This window comes from Manacus vitellinus, unplaced genomic scaffold (genome assembly GCF_001715985.3).
Source record: "Manacus vitellinus isolate BGI_N305 unplaced genomic scaffold, ASM171598v3 scaffold_43_pilon, whole genome shotgun sequence".
NCBI classification, from domain to species: Eukaryota; Metazoa; Chordata; class Aves; order Passeriformes; family Pipridae; genus Manacus; species Manacus vitellinus.
The window spans coordinates 3,818,997-3,841,347 of record NW_021940560.1 but is presented as its reverse complement, the minus strand read 5'-3'; the positions used below and the strand labels follow the sequence as shown (position 1 = coordinate 3,841,347).

General features: G+C 38.2%; 1 protein-coding gene across 3 annotated transcripts in view; it reads right to left on the bottom strand.

The window, feature by feature from the left end:
* The window catches only part of GTDC1 (glycosyltransferase like domain containing 1), a 175,667-nt gene that overhangs the window by 103,946 nt on the left and 49,370 nt on the right, over window positions 1–22,351 (bottom strand). For all 3 annotated transcript variants that reach the window (XM_018078917.2, XM_018078918.2, XM_018078919.2), the window contains one exon: window positions 18,240–18,450. In XM_018078917.2, coding sequence (XP_017934406.1) covers window positions 18,240–18,421 — 182 coding nt within the window. In that variant the 5' untranslated portion in view covers window positions 18,422–18,450. The remainder of the gene's footprint in view (window positions 1–18,239; window positions 18,451–22,351) is intronic.

The window sequence follows — 22,351 nt, the reverse complement described above, 5'->3', positions numbered from 1 at the left end:
TGAAAAAGTACAGTGCAGCAGCACAAGCAAATCTGAAGCTCACCTGAAATCTGAGCCATAATGTCGTCATTATATAGATTATCAACGTTTCAAAATTAACAATAAAAATAGAGAGTGTCTTTAAAGCCTTTTTGAAATCTATTCTAAATAATGGCACAATTAGTAATGTCATTATTTAGTACAAAGAAAATAAAATTAAGAAAGTTGGCTTTAACAAATACTTTGGAGATGAGGTGTGTCCTTTTCCAAACTTAAAAATAAAGGTGGGCGCACCCACTTCATGTTTCAATATTGGATTTTATGGCAAACCTCTCTTTAAAAACAGATAAATTCAGATGACTGAAGAATAGCAGGCTGATAGAGTGGGCTGCATGTGACCAGTTACAGGGCGTACATCACGTCTGCCTGGTAGAGACCCAAGACAGGCTGCTCGAGGAATCTGCATATCATCACACTCCCTAAAAACCACAGCAAACTCCCAGGGCTGTCGCTTCCAAAGGACACTCATTTTTAGAAAATTAAGTTGCATCTTCCTTTTTTTTTTTTTTCCCCTTCTGTATTGTTCAAATGTAACCAAATATCAGATGTGGGAGAAACTGTAACCGAGGGGTTAAATTCTGCCCTGAATACAAAAATTCCACTTATTTCATTGTTGCCTGCAAATACACAGTCAAGAGAAACATTTAATCACAACATGCAGTTTCTATATTGTGACTGTAAGATTTAGTAATCGAAATGGCTACCAGGATAAAAATGCATTCTGTCATTTTTCCACTTAGAGAGCCCCTGTATAATGCTCTTATTTAAAGGTCAGCTAATTTTATTATGGAAAGTAACTAATAACCTTTATTAATTCTTAGGCTCACCATTCTCGAGCTCGTCAACCAAATAAATAATACACTGCAGGAAGATATGATACAAACCAAGCTGTTGAATACAATCTCTCCATGTTTGCAACAGACAAAAGAGGTCATTAGAAATTTAATACATGGGGTTTTTTTGCTCTGGAAATTAGGAAAATATGGATAGACAGAGCTTTTTAAAAGCCAGGCTGCTCGTCCTCCCCCCTGCTCCAAGATGCTGAGGCCACCAAATGAGGTGCTGAATCCACTAATATCCAAGCACAACCATGATCCCAAATGTTATGTTGCACCTTTTTTTTTGTAATTTCCTACATTTGCAGGATGTGCACAATATTGGAGACCATAAGAATTTTGCTTAGAAAGTTTTCTGCTTTCACTTAATAAAAATGACTGAACAACGTGGAAATATCAAAGTTAAAAATATATGTATTTATATTTTATTCTCACTATACTTCTTGTATGGGAAGCACTAGTACATTGCACACTATAAAAAAATAACACAAGATTTTCCACTTTTATTAAGTATTTTTTGTTTTCCAGAAGTACCTCAGAATCCAGCATTATTCATGGTCAGCCTTCCCTAGCACACTGCGTTGGGTGAGTTTGTTCCTAAGAAACATTACAACGCTTGAAACTAAAAATAGATGATTATTTTTAGCTATTTAATCACATGAGGAAAAGACACAGTTTGTATCAGTCTTCTTTAATTTACAGAATAATTCCATAACGCGCCCTGTGTGTATATCACGAAAATCCCTGGCACACAACCTCCAGGCTCCCACACTGGCTGCAAGTGGAAGCAAAATGGGGTTTAAAAGATTCCAGCAACAATAGTCTTGTGACTAAATCAGAAACAGAAGCACAAGTCATGAGCCAAACAGATACCTATCGGTTTCCTTGAGCTTAATCTGATTAAAACATGGCTCTAAAAAATATTTAATAGAATGCCACGTCAGAGAGCAGGCAAATGATAAAAATAGTTCATGACAGGAAATCATTATTAAAGCAGCACTACTTGTGTATCTGTTATGGAAATTTCCCTGTAATTTTTCGAGGTTTCCCCTTATGCTTTTTCTTGAGTTGCTGTGACATTTCTTTTTTTTTTTATCCCCTCAATGGTGTGTAAGTTTGAGATGTAAAAAGAAAATTATCACTGCAATTTTCCAACTATACTCTGCTCAATACCATCTCAAGTGTGTCATACATCATCTTGCCATTCACTTGAACAAAAAAATCACATAATATGCAGAGGTAGAAAATAATCCGAAATGGAGAAATGTCAGTAGGACAAAACGACATTCATATGCCAACACAGGGGAAAATACAATAAATAAATAAACAAATAAATTTTATCTTAATTTTAAGGGCTTTCATAATACAAGACTCTTAAGAATGCTTCAGTTGGGGAAAATTTCTATGAAGAGTTGCTGGGAACAACAGGAGAGTTGTTCTAGAGTTGACCAACCAACATCAGAAGAACAAAACTGTTGATAATAGACTATCACAAATCAACCTTAACATTTTAAGAAGTTTACAAAAATAAAATTCAGAACCCTAAAAAAAAAAAAAAATCCTAATTTCTGTCCTTTCTACTATCACGACTGCTATCACAACCATCCCCCAAATTATCCTTTAGAGCATTCCATAAAATATGAACTAGACTTGCAGCATCTTGTCCAGCCTTTAGTTACATAATCCAGAAAAAGCTTCTGCACCCAAAAAACACCCACCAAACAAAAAAATACTTTTACAAGATCTTATCTTGTAAAAGGTTGACTCCAATTCCTAATCCCTACTTTGCCATCTTAAAGAGACTTCAAGAAACTTCAACAGCCACCCCCAAAAACCTTTAGATTCTTTTTAAAATGTCACTGGTAGGGAAAAAAAAAAATCCATCCAAACTAGCTTTTCAATGAAAACAGATATTTCATCTCTAATGATGATTCCAGTTTCCCCAAAGAAAAGCAAGGATTACTAGATCACTGATGTCCTGGATTTCCGTGAGGACACCCAACATCCCTCCTGCACCACCACTTGTCCTCCATCCAGCCCCTGTGCCCAGCAGCCTCTACCACTGCACATGGATACTCAAACACAGGCAGGTTTTTAAAATTTAGGTCAAACTCGTAATTATTTGCCACTGGCACATCATAAGACAAACACATGATGTGGGGAAACAACGAGGTGCTTCACAGAGATGTATCTTAGATGGAATCAGGGCTGGGCTTTAATTAAACTCCAACTACTGCCCACCTAAAATCCAGGGGCGCCAGTGCACCACAGCAATAATGATACATTTTAAAGACAGCAGAGTCACCATACGTTTTGCAAGTGTCTCTAAGGCCTCCTTGAGTTCTGTCCTGGGTATACAGCCAAGCTCTATCTGACTCAGCATGAAAGGGAACGTGCATCCTATTAACAGCAGTGCTTAAACCTTATTCCATAAAGAGTTTTCCAAGAGCACTCACATCTATTCTTCTTAATATCCCTCCCACATTAAGAAATTATTATCTAATACAGGGAGTAATCAGCTCATGGTCTTACTACAGTCATCCTCCTTGACAAAGCAGGGAAAAAAAACACCCAACTGCGAAGCATTAGAAAGTCAAGATTCAAAACATCCCCGTTTATTGAGATCAATGCAAATTTATTTAGATCTCAATGCAACAAGACCAAGTGCTGTCTCCTGATACAGGCTGGTAAATACAAAGCCTCTATTTCTGCAGTGGATCTCTACCAGGACACATGGAATGTCACAGCAAAGGACACACAGCCTGAAATGAGGGAAGAAAAGCTGGTGACAGTGAAACCAGAACTAGTTTTAATGTTAACTTTTAGCATATTACCATGACAGAACACGGTATAGCACAGAAATTTTATGTTTTCCTGCCATTAAACAGCTTCCTAAACTGAAATACCATTATAGAAGCATAGTTCAACAGATAATTAATTTATTACAGTATTAATAGCAGGAATGACATTAAGAACAAGCCATAAGACAGAGCCAAGCAGGCCCTTCCAGGTGAGAACTGAATGGGTAGAGTTCAGGTGTGCACCAAGAGCCATCCAGGTCGATGCCAATTTGTTCCCAACATGCCTTCTCTCATTCCATACCATCCCCAATCCATTTTCTTTATATTATCCCAGGAAATGAGACATGCAAAAGGAAACCAGACATTTTTTGTGGTTCTGAGGACCAAAAACACGTATGTGTAGAATTATATAGAGGGCCAGAACACCTCCCATCACTTCAGGCTAAATGAGTCATCCACTTCAGAATAATGACCAGTAATTAAACAAGAACCTGTAAAGCTGTTAAGTGCCTGTAACAATTCCAACCTATGACACTGAAGGGATACAAGCTTCCCATGTACTGAAACCATCCATGTGATCTATCATACAGTGGAGCCGCTTGCAAAATAACCTCTCACCTATGGAAATTCTTCTCCTCAAGAAGCCAAACAAAAACAATTTAAAATATTTATTGGCATAAATTTCAGCTCTGTTCCATAAACTGCTGAAGAGACATGACATCATGCTGACTACCTAGACCCGTCTGGTGGATAATAGCCCCAGATTTCAGGCTGAAGACTAAACTGCAGGAGCGTTGGAAGGCTGAGAATCTACAGGTCACCACAGATGCTCAACACAAATCTGACTCACCAAAGCCAGAGCTGACACTCCAGCAAATATAGGAGTTCTGGTAGTGGCAGAGGGTGACACCACAAAAACAAGTCTTGCAATATTTTTGTCTTCTTTTCAGCCTCCTTGGACTGGAAGGAGGAAGGCTTTCCTTTAAGGGGACACTGCTCCATCCTCCAGTCCCTGTACTCATAGTTTTGCTTTGATGTTGTACTGACTCTACATATTTCCTGATGCATTAGCAAAATAATTAGCAAGCCCCATGCTCCAATAGGGCATTTCCAACAGTTTTCTATCAGCACAGTAAGCTGCACTTCCCTGTGCTCCCTGGTTTCTTCTTCCACATTTCTAGACCTGAGCTACATGACCTTAAACTTTCAGTGCTTTGCTGAAGTCCTTTCACACAGCTCATTTCTAAATCTTACTCATCTACAAGTACTTGTTTTTCCCTTTCTAGCCCCTTACATCTCTAAGTGCCAAGCACTTGGCCAGCCAATATTCCCAAATCAGGCTTCAAAGACTCAGTTCTGAATCGTCTTGACTCAGGATGTGACAAGAAGGGGCAGGGACCCCCCAAAAGCATGGCACTCTGCTCCTGCAGGAAGGAGCAGATGGCCACCTTCCAGATGGCCGTCAACCTCATCTCACCAATTCCAACATCTGTACCTTGAATTACATCTCAGAGGATGGTCCTGAGACAGACTGCAGGTCACTGCCCAGGGCCCCCCAGCTACACAGCTTCTCCACAAGCCAAAGCATTTTGCAAAATGCAGAATGACAAGCCTGAAAAAAGGTTAAGACTAATTAAAGTTTGTAGCAGGGCACAGTTGAAAAAGAGTTCAAAAGTAGAAGTTAAGGAGAAACCCATTTAAATACATATATTTTAAGTGTATCTCAATTCTGGGGAGACTTCTCTCCAGCCACAAACATCCTGTGCTTTCCACATGGCACCTTGTAAACCAGGAATTAAGATGTGAACCATGAAAACCCAACCAATGCCAATGGTTTTGCTCCCAGGTCACCCCACAGCTGAGAATGGGCTTATTTTTCAGCTTCCAGACCAAAAGTCTCTCACAAGAACACTTAACAATGGGTTGGATCCAGCTTTGAACATGATAAACTTCCCAAGACTCAGGGAAACAGCGGTCAATGAATTTTAGCTTGAAGTAGCCAAAGAGTAATTTGTGAGTTCTGTACCATCTAGATCTAATTTTAACGCAGCCACAAATTACATTGTTTCTTCATATGAACTTAATCCAAGTCCTCTTTGGGGCAGTTAAACTTGAAACCTACCAACAGGAAGGTAAGCGAACAATTTTGTCTGCCACAATAAGAGGCTGGTATGAATTAATGCTTTCACCAATTTTACAGCATATATTCTTCTACAGTTTATTTAATAAATTCATAAATTGTTACTGCTTTCTTATTCTGAGTGCATAATTTCCTCAAGAAGACTTTTTCTGGACATTTAAAAGAAAAAAGTGTGTTTTACAATAGGAAAAGGGAGTACACTGCATTTCAAAATCCATTAAAATATAAAATTCTGGTTACAGGCTCAACAATCTGCCTAATTAGTTTTTCCTAATTAGCAGGATGCTCTAACCTCTTTAATAAGACTTCTGTGGACAGAATGTTCCATATTGGTTATCCATCTGAGGAAAAAACTAAACAAATACTTCTTAAGTGCAGCTAATAGAACAAGTGTGGTTGGGCTTCATGGTCAGAAGGCTGCTCTGGCATGTAATTCTGGCAATCTGCAAAAACATGAAATATTCTACCTTAAATACTCTACTGCTCACACTAAACACCCCTCTATATTTTCAAGACAAAATTAAAGATGTTATACACACAAGTTAATGATGTTACAGTTTTAAGCCACGTGATGGGAGGTAAAATAAATATACAAAATAAGATTTAAATAAAATAAAAATTAAAATAAAATATGGATGGATGGATCAAAACACACCGCAGAAAAGTGAACTGAAGAGATAAGGGGAAGGCAAATACCACAGTCATGCTGTAACAACCCAGAGCATGGCTGCAAAGGTGTTTTCCTCCACAGCAAAGCACTTGCTTGGTGCATACAGCTTTTGTACCTTCCTCTTCATCATTCACAGTCTCGGTGTGTACCTAGCAATGAAGAGGCAATAATATTACCTCCTGGTCCCCTCTTATCCAATAAAAACCATTCTTTTTATTACTATATATCAATCCTGTAATTCAAGGACTAGCAGTTAAGAGAAATGCAGAGCCCCAGCAGCATCTGTGGTCAGAGACAAACATTCAAGATAAAGAAAACTCAGGCCCTTGTTCCATTAGGAGTTTGCAGAGCAGCTGCTGAGCTTCATCTCAACAGCTGAAATATCCCTTATACTCCTTAAATACGCAGGAAGCACACAAGCTTCTCAAACTCCCTCCCTGCCACCAATTCATTCACCCCGATTCCACCCGTGGCCTGAACATGTTGGTCTCATCACCCATCAACGGACAGGAAAACTATTATATCCTTCATTTTTTTTCCAATCAGTATCTAGGAAAACAAGAGCCATGTGCAAAATATAATCTGAGAACAGTCCCTTGAAAACCTCCTGCTAATGACAGGAGGTACAGAGGCACCATAAATATTGACTTCAAACACGCTGAGCCCCAGAGACCCCACGCACTCCACAGTGTCAACGACCTTCCATGCAGCTGTTAGCGCTGGAAATCAGTATTTTAAAAGTACAGATGCTGGCTTTTAATGCTGAACTTATATTCCACTCATTATTGCATTACATGGTTAATGGTTGGATTTGATGTTCTCAGAGGTCTTTTCCAAACTTAGCGATTCTATGAGTCTAGGATTAAAATCTACTATTTTTTTTCTGTATTGATATGTAAAACTATATCAAAGTATTTTTCAGTCTATTTATGACAGAACGAGTATTAATTCAAGGCAAGACCACTCTCTAGGTTCTCTACTCCATGATTTAAAAAATGGAAGAAAATGTAGGTTTTATCACTTCTAACTCACGGTGCAATTTTGAATAATTTAGACTCTGGTTTTCCAAAGTCTCTTCTGGAAATTTGTCTTTTCTCACATTCCTTCCTACCACCTCTGCCTGGAGAGCTTCTGTCCTCTTTTTGGGCAAGACCTGAGATCTGTCTTTAAAGCACTTCAGTCTTGAATGCTTCAACAGCCACAGAAACCACTGAAAACTGGTTCCAGACGAGGCTGCACCCACAAGACCCTCTGCAAGGCCAGTCTTAAACCTCAAAGATTCAGTTCTACTGCAAACCAGATTCTACCTTGAGTAGATGGCAACACAACTGTCTAGAGTAGGTAAAGACTCTGTAACCAAGTCCTTACTTCAGAAATTACATTTAATTTTAGCTCCTATACAGTTTTATTATAGTATAACTATAGCAAGGAAATTCTTCATCTAAGTTAATTTAGGAATCATTATGCTCTAAATAAAATAAAATAAAAAATAACGCCACTGTTATAATTTCCACCAAAATTCATTTCCTCTTCTTGCATAGTTTCAGCATCTTTAGCACTATTTCTCCAAATTAATTTGAAATATAAAATTTTGAGCTGTTATGTTTTTGATAAAATTGATTACCAGGAAATATCTGAATTAAAATAACTTAAAATAATTCTGTTCCTCGAGGTTTAAACACAGAGATGTCGCCATGCATGATAACTGGGAAAAAAATGCCTGCAAACTAACTGTTACTAGATAATGGTCCCATTTATCATTCTTAAATTCCATCTTTAATTAAAAATGGAATATTCTCTTACATAAATAAGAAATTGCAGATGCTCTCAAATTACTCCCCTTCAATTTTTTTAATTCTTCCATATATAAGCGACATACATAGAATTATGTGTTCAAAAATTTCTTCATGTTACTACATAATATTTAATTATATGAAGATTTTTCCATATTCCAAACAGATACACATAATTTTATGTAGAGTATATTATGTTAAAAAATATTTGCACACAAAGGAAACACATCAACAAAAGTCAGTAGGAATACCATTAACTGCAAGAAAAACTAAACTTGAAATAAATTTTCTATTGTTTTACCTATAATAACTTACACCTTTTCTTTTTAAACCATTTGACAAATCAGTAGTTTAAAGCCCTGAAGTATGTTTATCAGGTAAGATGGTGTGAGAGAAGCATCTGCCCCACTCTAAATACATTTCTCCTCATATAATTATTAGAAATAATACTGGTAACAGGAATAAATTCTTCCATTAATTCTGCAACAAGAAAATAATATATTTGCTTTTGATTTTGTGCCCACTGCTGTTTCCCTCATTCTTTCTTCAAGTTGCAACTGGGCAGAAACAGAAGTTCAAGTGTGCAACAGGTAAAATGGAAATTAGGAGAGCTGAAACAAAAAGTGATGAATAAGTAGGCAAGGTTATAAAAACATAAACAATAAACCCAGTAAGTGCTCTGAAATGGAAAGCATTCTTTAAAATGACTGTGTCCACTGGACCATCAGAGGAGATGTGCAGGAGGAAGGGAGGAAAAGACAGGGACAAAGGACAAAGGCAAGAGAGGAAAAATACCGTCCAAGGAAATAAGGAGATTGCAGAAATCTTCATTACAGAATGATGAACAAAAAACTCCTCCTTTTAGTTGCTTTGTATTCAAAGATATTCAAATTATTAGACACGATTTATGTATTCACATTTTTTTGAAGGGAAGTTAAACTCATCGCCACAACGACTCAAAGCCTACCAATTACAGGTATCATCCAAAGATACTCAGGCTGAGTAGTATAAAAGGGAAGAGGAGGAGGAAATAAATGGATCAAACTGTGGTTTGGGGGAGTAAGAAGTCCATCCTAAATTCAACATATCCCACTGCACCGTGATTTGGCATAGAGATTGTAATTAAACTCCTGCCTAGATATGTGCTGCATGTTTAGGGAAGAAACTATGCCATAACCCACAGAATTAAGTGTTTTATGGGTCAATTTAGATTATTGATACAGAATAGCATGAGGCAACCATCCATCTCACAGCCATCCTCAGCCAGCAGGACTCACCTCACACCAGAGTGGTCTCCAAGATTATGAACTGGGTCCTTTGGATAAAACTACACCAGGACATGATGCTCCTGGAGAGCGTTTAATGCACTCCAACCTTGCCTTAGGGACGTTCAGTCCTTAAAAAACCAGACTACACCTTGTCTGAAGTAAAAACCACCAAAATAATGTTCTGTGTGGAATTAGGCCCAGGAGCATCATTTCCCTCCACCCTCTATCCACAGCCCTATCAGGACGTGTTGCTTCAGTCACATGCACATTATAAATCTGTGCACATTTGTAATCCCACAGGAATCAAGAAGATAAAAACAGAAAACACTTTTGGGCACATTTTTTAGAGTGAACATGGACCTGCAAAGCACCTTCAAAATCCACACTGATACTCATGGACACATCTACTGATGTCAACTGCCCATAGCTGACATAAAAAAGCAGATGTGGAAATAGAATCCCAGAATGGCTTGGGCTGGAAGGGACCTTAAAGATCATCTAATTCCAAACCCCCTGCCATGGGCACCTTCCACTAGACCAGGTTGCTCCAAGCCCCATCCAACCTGGCTCTCAGGTACAGGCACATGGGTTGAAATAGGTAAGTAAAGGTAACTGAATACCTGGTCTGTTGTAGATTGGAAACTGAGATGGTACAACTACCTGAACGAAAACTTTCAAACTTTAATGTGTTTGGGTCAGGTTAATTCTTGACCAAAAAAAAAAAAAATTATTTTTTTATATATATATGTGCGTGTGTGTGTGTGTGTGTGTGTTAAGGTAGGTCTTCTCCCAAAACTGTTTTGCTAAAAAAACATAAAATTCCTTGTCATTACGTATCAATTCACAAAACCCAGCCAAGCTGTGAGTACTCATTAAGAAAACTAGTTATTTATGACACTGGAATACAGAGCTATAAATCCAAACCATGTGCAAACCAAGTATTTGACAAAATTTGTATTATTTACTTCTTAGCTGGAAAAAAAAAAAATTAAGATTAGGAGTAAAAGCAGAAAAGCAGTAAAAAAAAAAAATCAATATTTTTCCCTTTATTAGATGCAAACCAAAGCTTTTTTTACTTTCCCTTTGGAAGATCAAATTAGTGTTATGGGTTGGAATGACAATGAATTGTGGAAAGTATCATATTCTTTATAATATAGTAGCGTATATGTTTGTTATTTGGAAATAGAAATGTAATCCATAACTAATCTAGAAATAAAATATATACACAGCAACCATTTAAAAGGACAGATAAAATCCTCATTAAAATCCTAAGTGCAGAAATACTGAATCATAATGCACAATTTCATTACATTTTACTGCCAGCAATGTAAATATCAATTCTCCAGGTGATTCATAAAATTCATTTTAGAAAGAAAAATAAGGATTTCACCCGGCGTTCGAGAACATAAAGGAAAACACATGCTAGGGTTTGAAAACCCAGACTGTTCTTTCCTTGTTTCATCAGAATATTTTGCTGGAATTTCAGCAAATCTTTTACACATCAAACAGACAACTGCCATTTCACATTAGCACTTTGGAGAGATCACCCAGCAGTCCCAACCAGGGTCCTTCCTGGCCCTGCACCTCTCCCCGCATCGTCTTCATCATTCCCATCTTATTTCTGCCAAATTTGAGTTCCTATATATTTTTCCCCAGACTTCAAAGGAGGGAGCCTGCATTTAAACTCATCTAAAGCCTCTTTTAACTATCCAAATTGTGAAATTGCCTAATAATGGGAATGTATTTAGGGGAAAAAGGAAAAAAAAAAAAAAAAGAAAAAGCATGTTGGACAAATTAACCAAGTAAAGTTTTTGGAGGGAAGAGTGCATGTGGGGGTTTCCACACAAAAACGTAAAGAAAACGTGTCACTTTTAAAATGAATAGCTACCATCTGCCAGCATTTTATCTGAGGCAAAGTTGATTAATGCAAAGTGAATGTTTAAGATCACGTTGCTGTCTGCCTGAATAAATTTCAGGTAGTTTACTTGGGAATTTTTTTTTGTCCTGTTACTTCAAGGATTCTTTTTGTTGTTCTTATTGGATCCCCCCCTCCAAACTTTTAAGCCAGCCAGAGCTAAGAATAAAAACATTTGTTCTTAAATCTTTGAGTACCAGAACATTGTCTCTGGCCCCTCAGCACCGCAGAGCAAGGGAATTCATCTGCCCCAAAAAGGAGGTCCCACCTCCTTCACCAGCTTCACAAAAACTTTCAAGCAGCCTCTCTCCATCACACTGAAAAGGAAATTTTAACAGGCTGCTTGTGAGCAGAGAAACCACAGCAGTGCTGTTATCCTCAATAGGAAATGATTTTGCCCTTGGACCTTCCTTAATTTTTTTTACTGGATTACTTCATTTTTTACTACATTAGGGTTTTTTTACCAAATTATTTTTTTTTATCAATGATTTAATAATTTACTTTTATTTACACTTTTCAATTACAATTCTCAATTAAAAAAAAATAAATCGGTTGTAGATTTTAAACCATTTTTTTGGTCAACTTTTAACACCACCTTGGTTTATATATCAGCGTTCTGATAAAAATCATTCTCAAACCCATCTGACAATATGCTCTTCTTCACAAGTTCTCTCTGAACGTTAACATTTTCAGAGGAAGCTTCCAGAACAGGTTTTGGGCGACATTAACCCAAATCAAACAAAACCCAGTTTTACGCATACATTCCCACGTTACGTTTTCCCAGCGTCAGATGGCCTCCAAGTTCTCCCTCACCAGAGAGAATTTCACACCCCTTATCCAGGCTGGGACACCCTCTATTATCCGGGGCTACAGCAGTGGAGAGCATCATCTGTGCTGAGCGGTGGAGCTCCGTGCCGTTCCATATGGACGTACATTCTCTCTGCTTACACTCGAAGCTGGCTGGACACCAGCCAGCTCTGGTCAGAAGTCACAAAGTTGTTTTAGCTCAGTACATGGTGCCTGTGTCTCGTATCTTGGTGGGGTTTATTGGTTTAGGCTCAACATGGTGCTAGGATGGCCATCTGGCCCCCGGAGCGGAGATAGCTCCCAGCCAGCTCCTCCGGAGAGTGGGCAGGACAAACGTGTGTGCGTTTGCACCAGCCCGTGTGAACTAACCTGGGTGAACTCCACGGGTCTGCTTAGGGGAGGAAAAAAAAAAAAAAAGCAAGCAAGTTTAGCACTAATGAAATTAAAGAAGTAATGACCCTTTATTCAGAGGGGGAGCATAAAAGAAGAGTTCAGAGTGCAGCAGCGTCTCCTGTACCCTCCTTTGGGCACCTCGACAGCAAGATGAGAAAGTTCTTATTTGTCCCCAACAGTGAGACTGAAAAAAATGAGTGAGTTACACCCACATGGTATTTTAATCAAAGAAGTGTTCAAGACCAGGTTGGATGGGACTTGGAGCAACCTAGTCTAGTGGAAGGTGTCCCTGACCATGACAGGGGTGTTGGAACAAGATGGTCCCCTTAAGGTTGGAACTTTAAGGTCCCCTCCAACCCAACCCAAACCAGTCTCTGATTCTATGTTTCTAGGAGACCTGAACCCTGTCCTTATGGGATATTTGATATTACATTTAGTCACCTTAGATATTCATGCCTTTATGTCAGCTAATCAAAGTACAAGGGATCTCTAGGAGCACGTTCCCTTCCTCTCTAGGAGCACGTTCCACTGCATCTCACATAGAACTGCACTTAAAACACCCAAACGCTTTTTCACTTCACAGTAACACAGAAATGGGGTGAAACCAAGACCACTTCTGGGCAGAAAATTATTCAGTAATTCCAAAAAGATGAGCCCTATCCCATCTTCAAATGCAACAAAGTTGAGCGTAACACCAAAACACACACTCTCAGTAGCCAGTGCCATAAATGAGATTTATGTTTAATTGACCTATATACAGAAGCAACCACCATAAAATATGCCCAAAAAATCCAAACTATCAGATAAAATTTTTGCTAATTTGTAGGTACCTGGTTATCTTTTATTTAGCTAATGTACTACTCACACATATAATTTATTTATTCCTTATCTGAGCATTACTGGGGCAAAATTCTAGGAAGGCCCCTAATGCAGGAAAAATTATCCCAGTTCCTATGAAGATTATATAAACACTTCCAGTATTTGGTAGAAAGGTGTTAAAAGGCAGAAATGTTTCCACCACGAATGGGCATCTATGTATTCAGATTTAATGAAATGGCTGAAATTTGCCCTGCCTGGTTTCAAGTCACATCCTCAAACACCTTCCCCAGGACAAAATACTTACAGGAATGTTTCTGAAATGAAATATCTACAAAACAGTAAATCCTCAAGCTTGCAAGTGCTCGCACATCCAGGCAGTGTTATGTTTTCAGTGGGACTGAACTACTTACTGGAATAAAAATTTAAAGGATCAGTGTGTTTAAGAAGATATTTAGGTGACACCAGCCCATCAGTAAATAGAGAATTCACTCTATAATTATGTATTTTCTCCTTACAGAATAGAACAAAAGCATCAGATCTGAAACAATCCTAATCTAGTAGTCTTAACAGAATATTAAAAAAAAGAAAAACCAACCATATCTACAATATATACTCTTGGAACATACTCCTCATTGCTGAACACCACACCCCCAGGTTGGGTTTTTTTTCAGAGCTCTATTAATTGAAAACAATGATTTGTTTTCTGTTTTGTAAAATGTAAAAAGCGCAGAGTTTGTCTTTAAAATATAGTTGTCAAATATCAAGGGGTATATATATGCTAACATTTACCCTTGGGGTATTTCAGGGCTAGAATCTGTTACAAATAAAATCTTTATTCATATGAACAGCTACCTGGGGGGCAATACTGAATGTTATACATAATATTTATACATATATATTTAAAATAATCTAGCAGTGCTATTACAACAAACTGGAAGCTACACTGAATTTAGTCTCTCTGTTTTGCAGATCTAAGTCTTACAGTCCTAACTTTTTGGGGTTTGAATTACTTTCTGTAGAGGATACCCCTTGAAATATAAACTGCTTTGCTCTACTGTGTCATATCAAGTGTTTTTACTGTTTGAAATTTAATAGATTGTTCATGGTAATAAAAGAAAAAAATTACAGGAAAAAGAAGAGTGTTTTTTTTTCATTAAATTGTGCAACGGTATTTTCAAATTTGAGAACTTTCCTTGAGCTAGGAAGAACAAAAAGGCCAAAAAAAATTCTTTTTGTTATGTGCTTTCTAGAATTACAGAATAGTCACTATGTGCTACGGAAAACAACTTTAGGCTAAGGATCAGACATCTCCATTTATCAAAGAGTTTAAGCTGTCTGAAGGAAGTTGGGAGACAAAGCAGACACCACAGCAACTCTGCAGAGTGCCAGGAGCCTGAAGAGGTCACGGCTCTCTGCTGGACCTTCCGAATTCATGGAATGGAGATGATAAAATCCCATCAACTGCTATCAAAACTCTTAAGATTGCTGAAAAGGTTGTCTAGAGGAAGCAGACAGAAATTTTGCCCTTTTTTGGTACATTTCAAATGTTGAGATTTTGGAAATTGCCATCACAAGGGTGAAACTCCTTGTAGCAACACAACATCCAAACAAGCACCTTATTACCAATTAAGGAAAAATCTTGTGGGACTCTAGCAATTAAGAGAGCTCCCAGAAATGCTCTCTTCTGTGGCTGCTGTACATCAATCTGTTAGACCCCTTCAAGTTCACTAGCCAAGTGATCCACCTTTAAGTTCTCCTTCTGGCCTTCCACGCTGGAAGGACTGTGTGTGCCTGAGCTTCCCATTCATCAGGGAAGCTCCTGTCCTCCTTTCAGGAGATGAATGAAGATGTGAGCTGGTTTAACAACACACTGCTCAACAAAGCCATGAAAACAGAAAAGTAACACTTTTCTAGACAAACACGGCCTGGACTTTGCATCAGGGAATTACTATAAATCCATGCAGTGCTGCAGATCAAATACTAAGTGTCCAATACCTTCTGTAACAGCTACTACAGGTGTTCCCTGTGGAGGGTGAGGATTCCTTCTCCCTGTTACAATTCTGGGTAGGTCTCCTCCTTCCCGGGAACATAATGTTATCACACACCAAGATATCACCCGCACAGCTCACAAAAGTAACATTAAATGCCCTGCTCCAATTCTTGGTCAAGGGAGGACACGTCTGTTCTCTGATAAAACTATTAACAAGTCCATCACATCAACTCTCTGGTCACTGCAGAGTATTTGAATTTAACATCTATGACTCTGCACTGAATATTTTGCTTCAAAAGCACTTTTTCAGGCTATTCCTTAACTCACCAAGTGTCACTTGTAAGCTAACAAACACACTTCCTTCCCATAATCAGATGTATGGATAAAAGTCTAAGTCTTTTAAAACATATCCACACTACTTCTCTACAAATGTATCTAATATCAGACTTACCAGCACCAGTATTATTTCTCAGACACATCAGCATCTTGAAATAAAGTACAGTTTGAACATAAAAATTTAGTAACACAGCTCCATTACCAAAAGCATTTGCACTTGGGATATCTGAAACCTTTCTGTATTATTCAACATACAAACAGAAAAAAGGTATTTATGAGACAGCACATTTATGAAAAGCACTTGTAAAAGAAAGTATTTTTTTTCCTGTAAATAATGTCAATATTATAAATAATGCAAATTTGGTATTTCCTACGATCTCACAAGAAGGTTGAAATATTTAAACATGCAATTCCAAACACACAGTCCTCCCAGTCTGCAATGGAATTTTGTCTTTAAAAACTACTACCTAGGAAGCAGATCTTTGGTGGTTACTAGCAAGGTAGAAATAAAAAAATCAATATTAATTTTAACCGATGTTTTTTCTAATAGGAGAGAGTAGTCAGCCTTAGTAGGTTGCAGTCTGATGCACTTACACTTTCAGTTTAATAAAATAATTGAAACATTAAATTACAAACCAAACATTAAAAATGTGCAAGTAAAGTAGAAGATACCTCTAACCAGTTTTCCTCTCACCAGCCACATCAGCCCTTGATCCTAGAATTTTATGCTGCCTGCGAGGACAAGGTACAAACTTTTTTAAACACTCCATCTTTGTCAACTTTGACTGTTTGATCCTCTCTGCTCCAACCCAAACAGCACCAGCAAAGCAAAAGCTTTCCTCTCTTTAAGATGCTCCATTGGTTAGATCAGATTTATTTGCTGTCAGTAAGGGTTATATTTGCACATAAGTCTATGACAGATTGCAAGTTTATTAACTTCAAGTGAGTTTTCAGGCTGCTGGGTTGAGGTTTTTTTGTTGGGTTGTTGGTTTTTTTGTGGGATTCTGCCTTTTTTTTTTTTTTTTGTCAGCGTTCCCTCCCCCTTCCCCCGAGATGTGGGTTACTTGACAAATTGGAGTTAAGTTATCTTAGGTCAATGTAACTGTAAGTTAAACTAATGAAGTGTATGTCTATGAGTGATGTCTGATTAGTTTAATACAGTTAGTGCTGGACAGCTTGGGCTGCTGACCTTGAAGGAACACAGATAACATTGCGATGCGTTGGAGGATGTGGTTGCGATACAAGACAAATTTACATAACAGTTTGTCATGTACACTCCTCCAAAACAAAACTGTTGCAAAAAGAAAGCAAGAGGAAACCAACACTAAAAGCCTCGCACAAGACAAATCAGGGAAAATTAATTATAACGTTTGGCTCGGGATGGGAGATTATTTTAAATGGGAGCCAAAAGCAGGCACAGGAAAGGTGTACATTTATATAGTAAGTGTTCCAAAATGGATTAGACACTATGTTGAGTAACACTGTTCAAATGCAGCCTCCTATAGCAGAAATCTACTCTTGAAAAATGATATTCCTTCCTCAGGAAGCAACACCAGACCCAGTTTTGAACTGTAACTAGTTAGCACATCATCCAGGTGTGCTCAGAGTCCTGCTGCAGCTCATCCTGCTGCTGAAAAGCAGTTGCTTGTGCTAAAATAACCCTGTGCATGAACAGTGTCTCTCCATGAATGTGTAGAGTCCCCCCATGATGCTCAGCTGCGTGTTCTGAGCAGGGCAGTATCTCACTGCTCCAGACAATCATCTCACCACATCTCAACTGATCAGGTAGGCCAAGCAAAACTGCTGGGTTTACAGACACCTTGGCTCTGGAGTGACTGATTCTCACTACCTGATAGCTATCTTGTTGACCTAAATAGTCTGCTTTTATCAGTCCAGGTTCTACCTGATGGAAATTTGCCACTTACATAAATGCATAATTGACACCTACAGTTGCTGGCACGTTATGGAACCAGACTATCATTAAGATAAAACTGCTCCCTTAATCCTCCAGGTCAGCCTGGGCAGGACACTGATAAATCAGACTTGCTAACAGATACATCAGAGGGCACGTGGGGAAGCTTGGAGCCTTCACATCTGTGCCACCTTTCAACCTGATCCGGGAAGCACAGTTCAAACCTTTCAATATGACTGAACTCACTAGATACATTTCAAATAAGAGATACATATACATGTATAGACATCATAGACTCCCAAGGACTGGCAATGCAAGACAAAACAGTCTAGGAAATTCTAAACAAAACATAGCAGTAATTTCCCAGTTATACCCCAAGAAGAAAAACCTGTGTTGTCCACTGCAAGTCTCCAATTGCTTCCACATACACCCTTGCATGCACACAGTGATTCAACTCGAGAGACCTGGTTGAAGGTTTCTCTGTAATTTGAGCTTAGAAATTCCTCAGCCCCTGGGTTACCTGTAATTAGAACTTGTTGGCACTGTTTGCATGAAATAAAGAGCAGAAGTCCGTGCTTTCCAATGCCACTTCTTGGCTGGGAGTGTGCAGAGGACACAGTCTTCCTGTAGCTCTTCCTGAAGAAGATCCATCAGCTGTTTGTGGGAACCACCATAGAAGGGCTCAATGAGAAGAACACTCATTTTCCAAGTGCTTCAGAACTGTTTGGATTCTGAAAATGAAAATAGAGAAGTAGTTTTCTTTAGAAATAGAGCTTTTTTTTTATTATTATTTAAGAAAATTATGTTGGAAAAAGCAGAAATATATTGCAAGGCCTCTTGATTTTCCATTAAAAACATCTTCATATTACATTAATAAGTTTACTTCAGAAAAGGTTACTTAGCAATTACGAGGACAATATTATCACACCTATTTGTCTCAACCATTAAAAGATACCACTTGTAATTTTTAAATGAATCTTAGTGTGCAGGACTTAGGAAAACACTGTATTTTGAATTTATTGTTTTGTTTTCAATCAGATATTTAAAAGCAGCTTTGCTTTACACACTCACTCCCAAACACATACGATTCTTCCATAGGTTCCAGAGCAGTTTATTCATTTTTTCATCATTTCCCCCCCCTTTTCCAGGTGGCAGATCAAATGAAAAAACGATTCAAACACACTTCTTACTTGCTAGTAACAGTGATTTAGGCAAGGAACTTAAAGCCAGAGAGCAGCCTGGTGAGATACAGTTGGAGCATCCCCCAGGACTCTCCTGCATCACTGGGAGCTGGGATCACTACCCAACAACAACAATAGGAAATAAAGCAGGATATTTTTTGGGAGTACACCAAAATGGGTGGAAGAGAACAGCAGAGGAGGCTTAAGGAAGCTCTCAGATGAGAAGCCACAGAGTTGCTCACAAACAGGATGCAAAACGTGCTGCCCAAAGCGAGGGGACAGATGAAAACCCTGTGACTGTTGCTCATCACCCTCATGAGTCACAGGCCTGGGGTATTGGAGAGCTGCTTCTCAGATGCTTCGAGCAAAACCTTCACACACAAAAGCTGAAAACAAAACCCTGAAAGGTATTCACCATCCATGACCAGCTCTGTGATGATTTCCTCCTCAACATTCCCGAACAAGGGAGGACCCTGTTAAACTCGTCCATGCAGGATTCATGTTTGATGCTGTATATTGCAAGACCTTACATCCATTTCCTGATCTGTCATTTCTAGTAGTTTCAGACTATAATCCTTATCTTACCAAAACCTCTGGTGACAAGAAGTGAGAATTCAACAGAGAACTACATACTCTCCTGAAAATCTCAATATCATCGCAATGGTGAGAGTTAGTTCAACCCAAGATCAGGTGAAAAATATTATGTATTCTATAATCAGAGGGGAGAAAACAAATCTTGAAAAAAAAAAACCTTACAAGTGCACTGTAGCTACCAAAAGATCAGCTAGCCAGCAATAAAAATCCAAACACTGAATTAACTGAATTGGGAGACAAAATGTAAGAAACCTTTAGATAGCTTTGAGCTGTTGGCCCATCACAGTGCCAGATGAAATGGTGAGGTAGAGCTCTTGGGTCATTAGAGATTACAGCAAGAGAAAAAGTATTCCATGCTCAGACTTTCTAGCCATAATCCACCCAGGATTCAGGTTATAATTTGTTCTATTATTCACTGTCCCATAATATTTCAAAAAAATTATTTTATATAACAAATATGTTCTTTGCAAAACCAAAAGAAAGCTTTCTGGAAGCAAAGACTTCACTCCATTTTGGAGCTTGCTTCTTTTCAGGTAGCAAAACAGATTCTGATCTCTTTTCCACTGACCTAATTTTGAAAAAAATCACACTTTTGAGATCACTGACGTTCTCTGAATTTACAATGATGTAACCAAAATCCTAATCTCTCCTCCAAAGCCCTTTTGGAGCCTGCAGGGTAATAACTGCTATAAAAACACAAGCTGTGGTTTAGAATCTGCACTATTCACCTAAAGAACAATTCGTAATTAATCATGCTATGCTCGTCATCAAATGTCAACGAAAATTTAATTCAAAGGACTAGAGGGAAGTGTTTTATAAATTCAGCCCCTAAAAAAGGGGTATGTGAAAAGTTGGTAAATGCCATCAAGTCAGTCACTCAGGGAGGGGCTGCAGCTAATTTACAAGTCATTAGCAGTACCAGTAATAAAGCATTTTGTTCATAAAGTATCTGATCAAACCACACTTCATCATAGTTCTGAAACTGGTTTTATCACCAGGTTTAGCTGAATCGACACTGTGCTCTCTGGTTTTATTCTGCACCAGTTTTCATTGTACATCCCTCACGGGGACAGAGAATGACTGTATGTGCTGATGGTAAGAGACTTTCTCAGTTCTCAGGTTTCCTCCCTGCCTAAAGACCCTGACATTTAGTTATTCTGCATTTACCTACCTTTAGATCTATTAGTAAAACTGCATCATGCAAATATTACAGAAATACTGTCATACATTTTGGCTGTTTACATTGGGAAACTGGGCTGAAATTGTGGATGTGTCGAGGAGTGGGTGTTAGATGGCTCTTCCCATGCAATTCTTCACAATAACACTTGCAGACCCCACGGCAGCAGCCTGTGACGGTGAAAATCAGCAGTGACACATTTTTCAGAGATGACCCGAAGCTCAAAAGGTTTCTTACAAAACTCACTCCTCAAAAATGTAGGTACTGCTCACTAAAATCCTCACTAGCACTTGTAGGATTCTAGCATTGTGTGATCTATATGTATATATTACTCACAATATATATCACACTCAATTTAGAAAAAATGTTATAATACTATATAAAAAGCAGTATATGGTATACTTTGTTCTTTTTTTGAGTTTTTTGGTTTTTAACAAGATAATGACTAAATATGAAACTAAAGGATAATGGCAGCACAGTATATGTCACATTGACTTCAGGGCTTGACTAAGATGGAGCAATGAGAAAGTCAATAAATCTTCTGTTTTAAAAAGATACACTGATAATACAAAGGAAATTATATTACATATAACTAATAATTTTCTGCATTTAACAGGGCACAGAGGAGGTAGGACACAGTCGTTTACCTCATATTTCACCACATGACTTCCAGTTTTGTTCACATACAAAAATAACAGCTATTATTTTTGCTTTATTTCCCTTGACCCAGCCAAGTTAAGGTAAATACGTCCCATAGACTCCTCAGAGGTCTCCAAAAGACACAGTTGATAAATTGCCTGAGAACATTCACCGTATCTGATGGAATGCAATCCTCAATTAAATATAAATCACTCCAGGTATTCTTTTCCCCATTTCAAAGAAAACAACAAATATTAGAAAAACAGAACTGCTTCCCCTTTCTCATTACAGTGTTTCCTCTCTGGAGCCAGCAATCCTGGGTGTTCCTCAAACAGCTCAATCCGCAGGCCTGCAGGATCCTTTGCTTTGAATATTTCCTACTCTGGCTTTACTACACAGAGCAGCACATTCTTCAGGATATACACTGAGAAGAAACTATCTGAAATTAAAAAATTCTTCCAAGTGGTTACAGTGTCAAAATGACATGACTAATATAGACTATATATATATGACTAATATGCTGTCTCAACCCCAGCCCCTCACGGTGACATTCATCCAGGACTTTTGTGACTTGCTGCAGCTCTACCCCACAGTTGCAGAAACATGGCAAGTGATGGAATCCCTGACAGGGCCACTACTGTTTAACCTAATATTTTCCCTTTAAAAGAAAATCTGAGTACTATACAGGGTAATAAATAAAAATTTAAAGGCACAGAAGAATTAATTGTTTGACTAGCCACAGTAACCATGGTTTCTTTTTAAACTCTAGGTGAACACTAACTCAAGTATTTTTGTTAACCAACCTAGGTAGACAAAACTCGTCATTTTCCATGATTTATTAAAGAACACACGTCCCCTCTGTCTTACAAGCAGAAGTGTGGTTTCTCAAACATCAGCACAGCTCGCATCAGAAAGCCATAATTAGCTCTGTTCATTGACGTAGTCAGACAACATAAATTACAAATCATGTTTAAATATCTGTCCAACAAAATAGCTAAGCAACAATCCAAACCCAAAGGAATAATTGTTAATATATTCCAT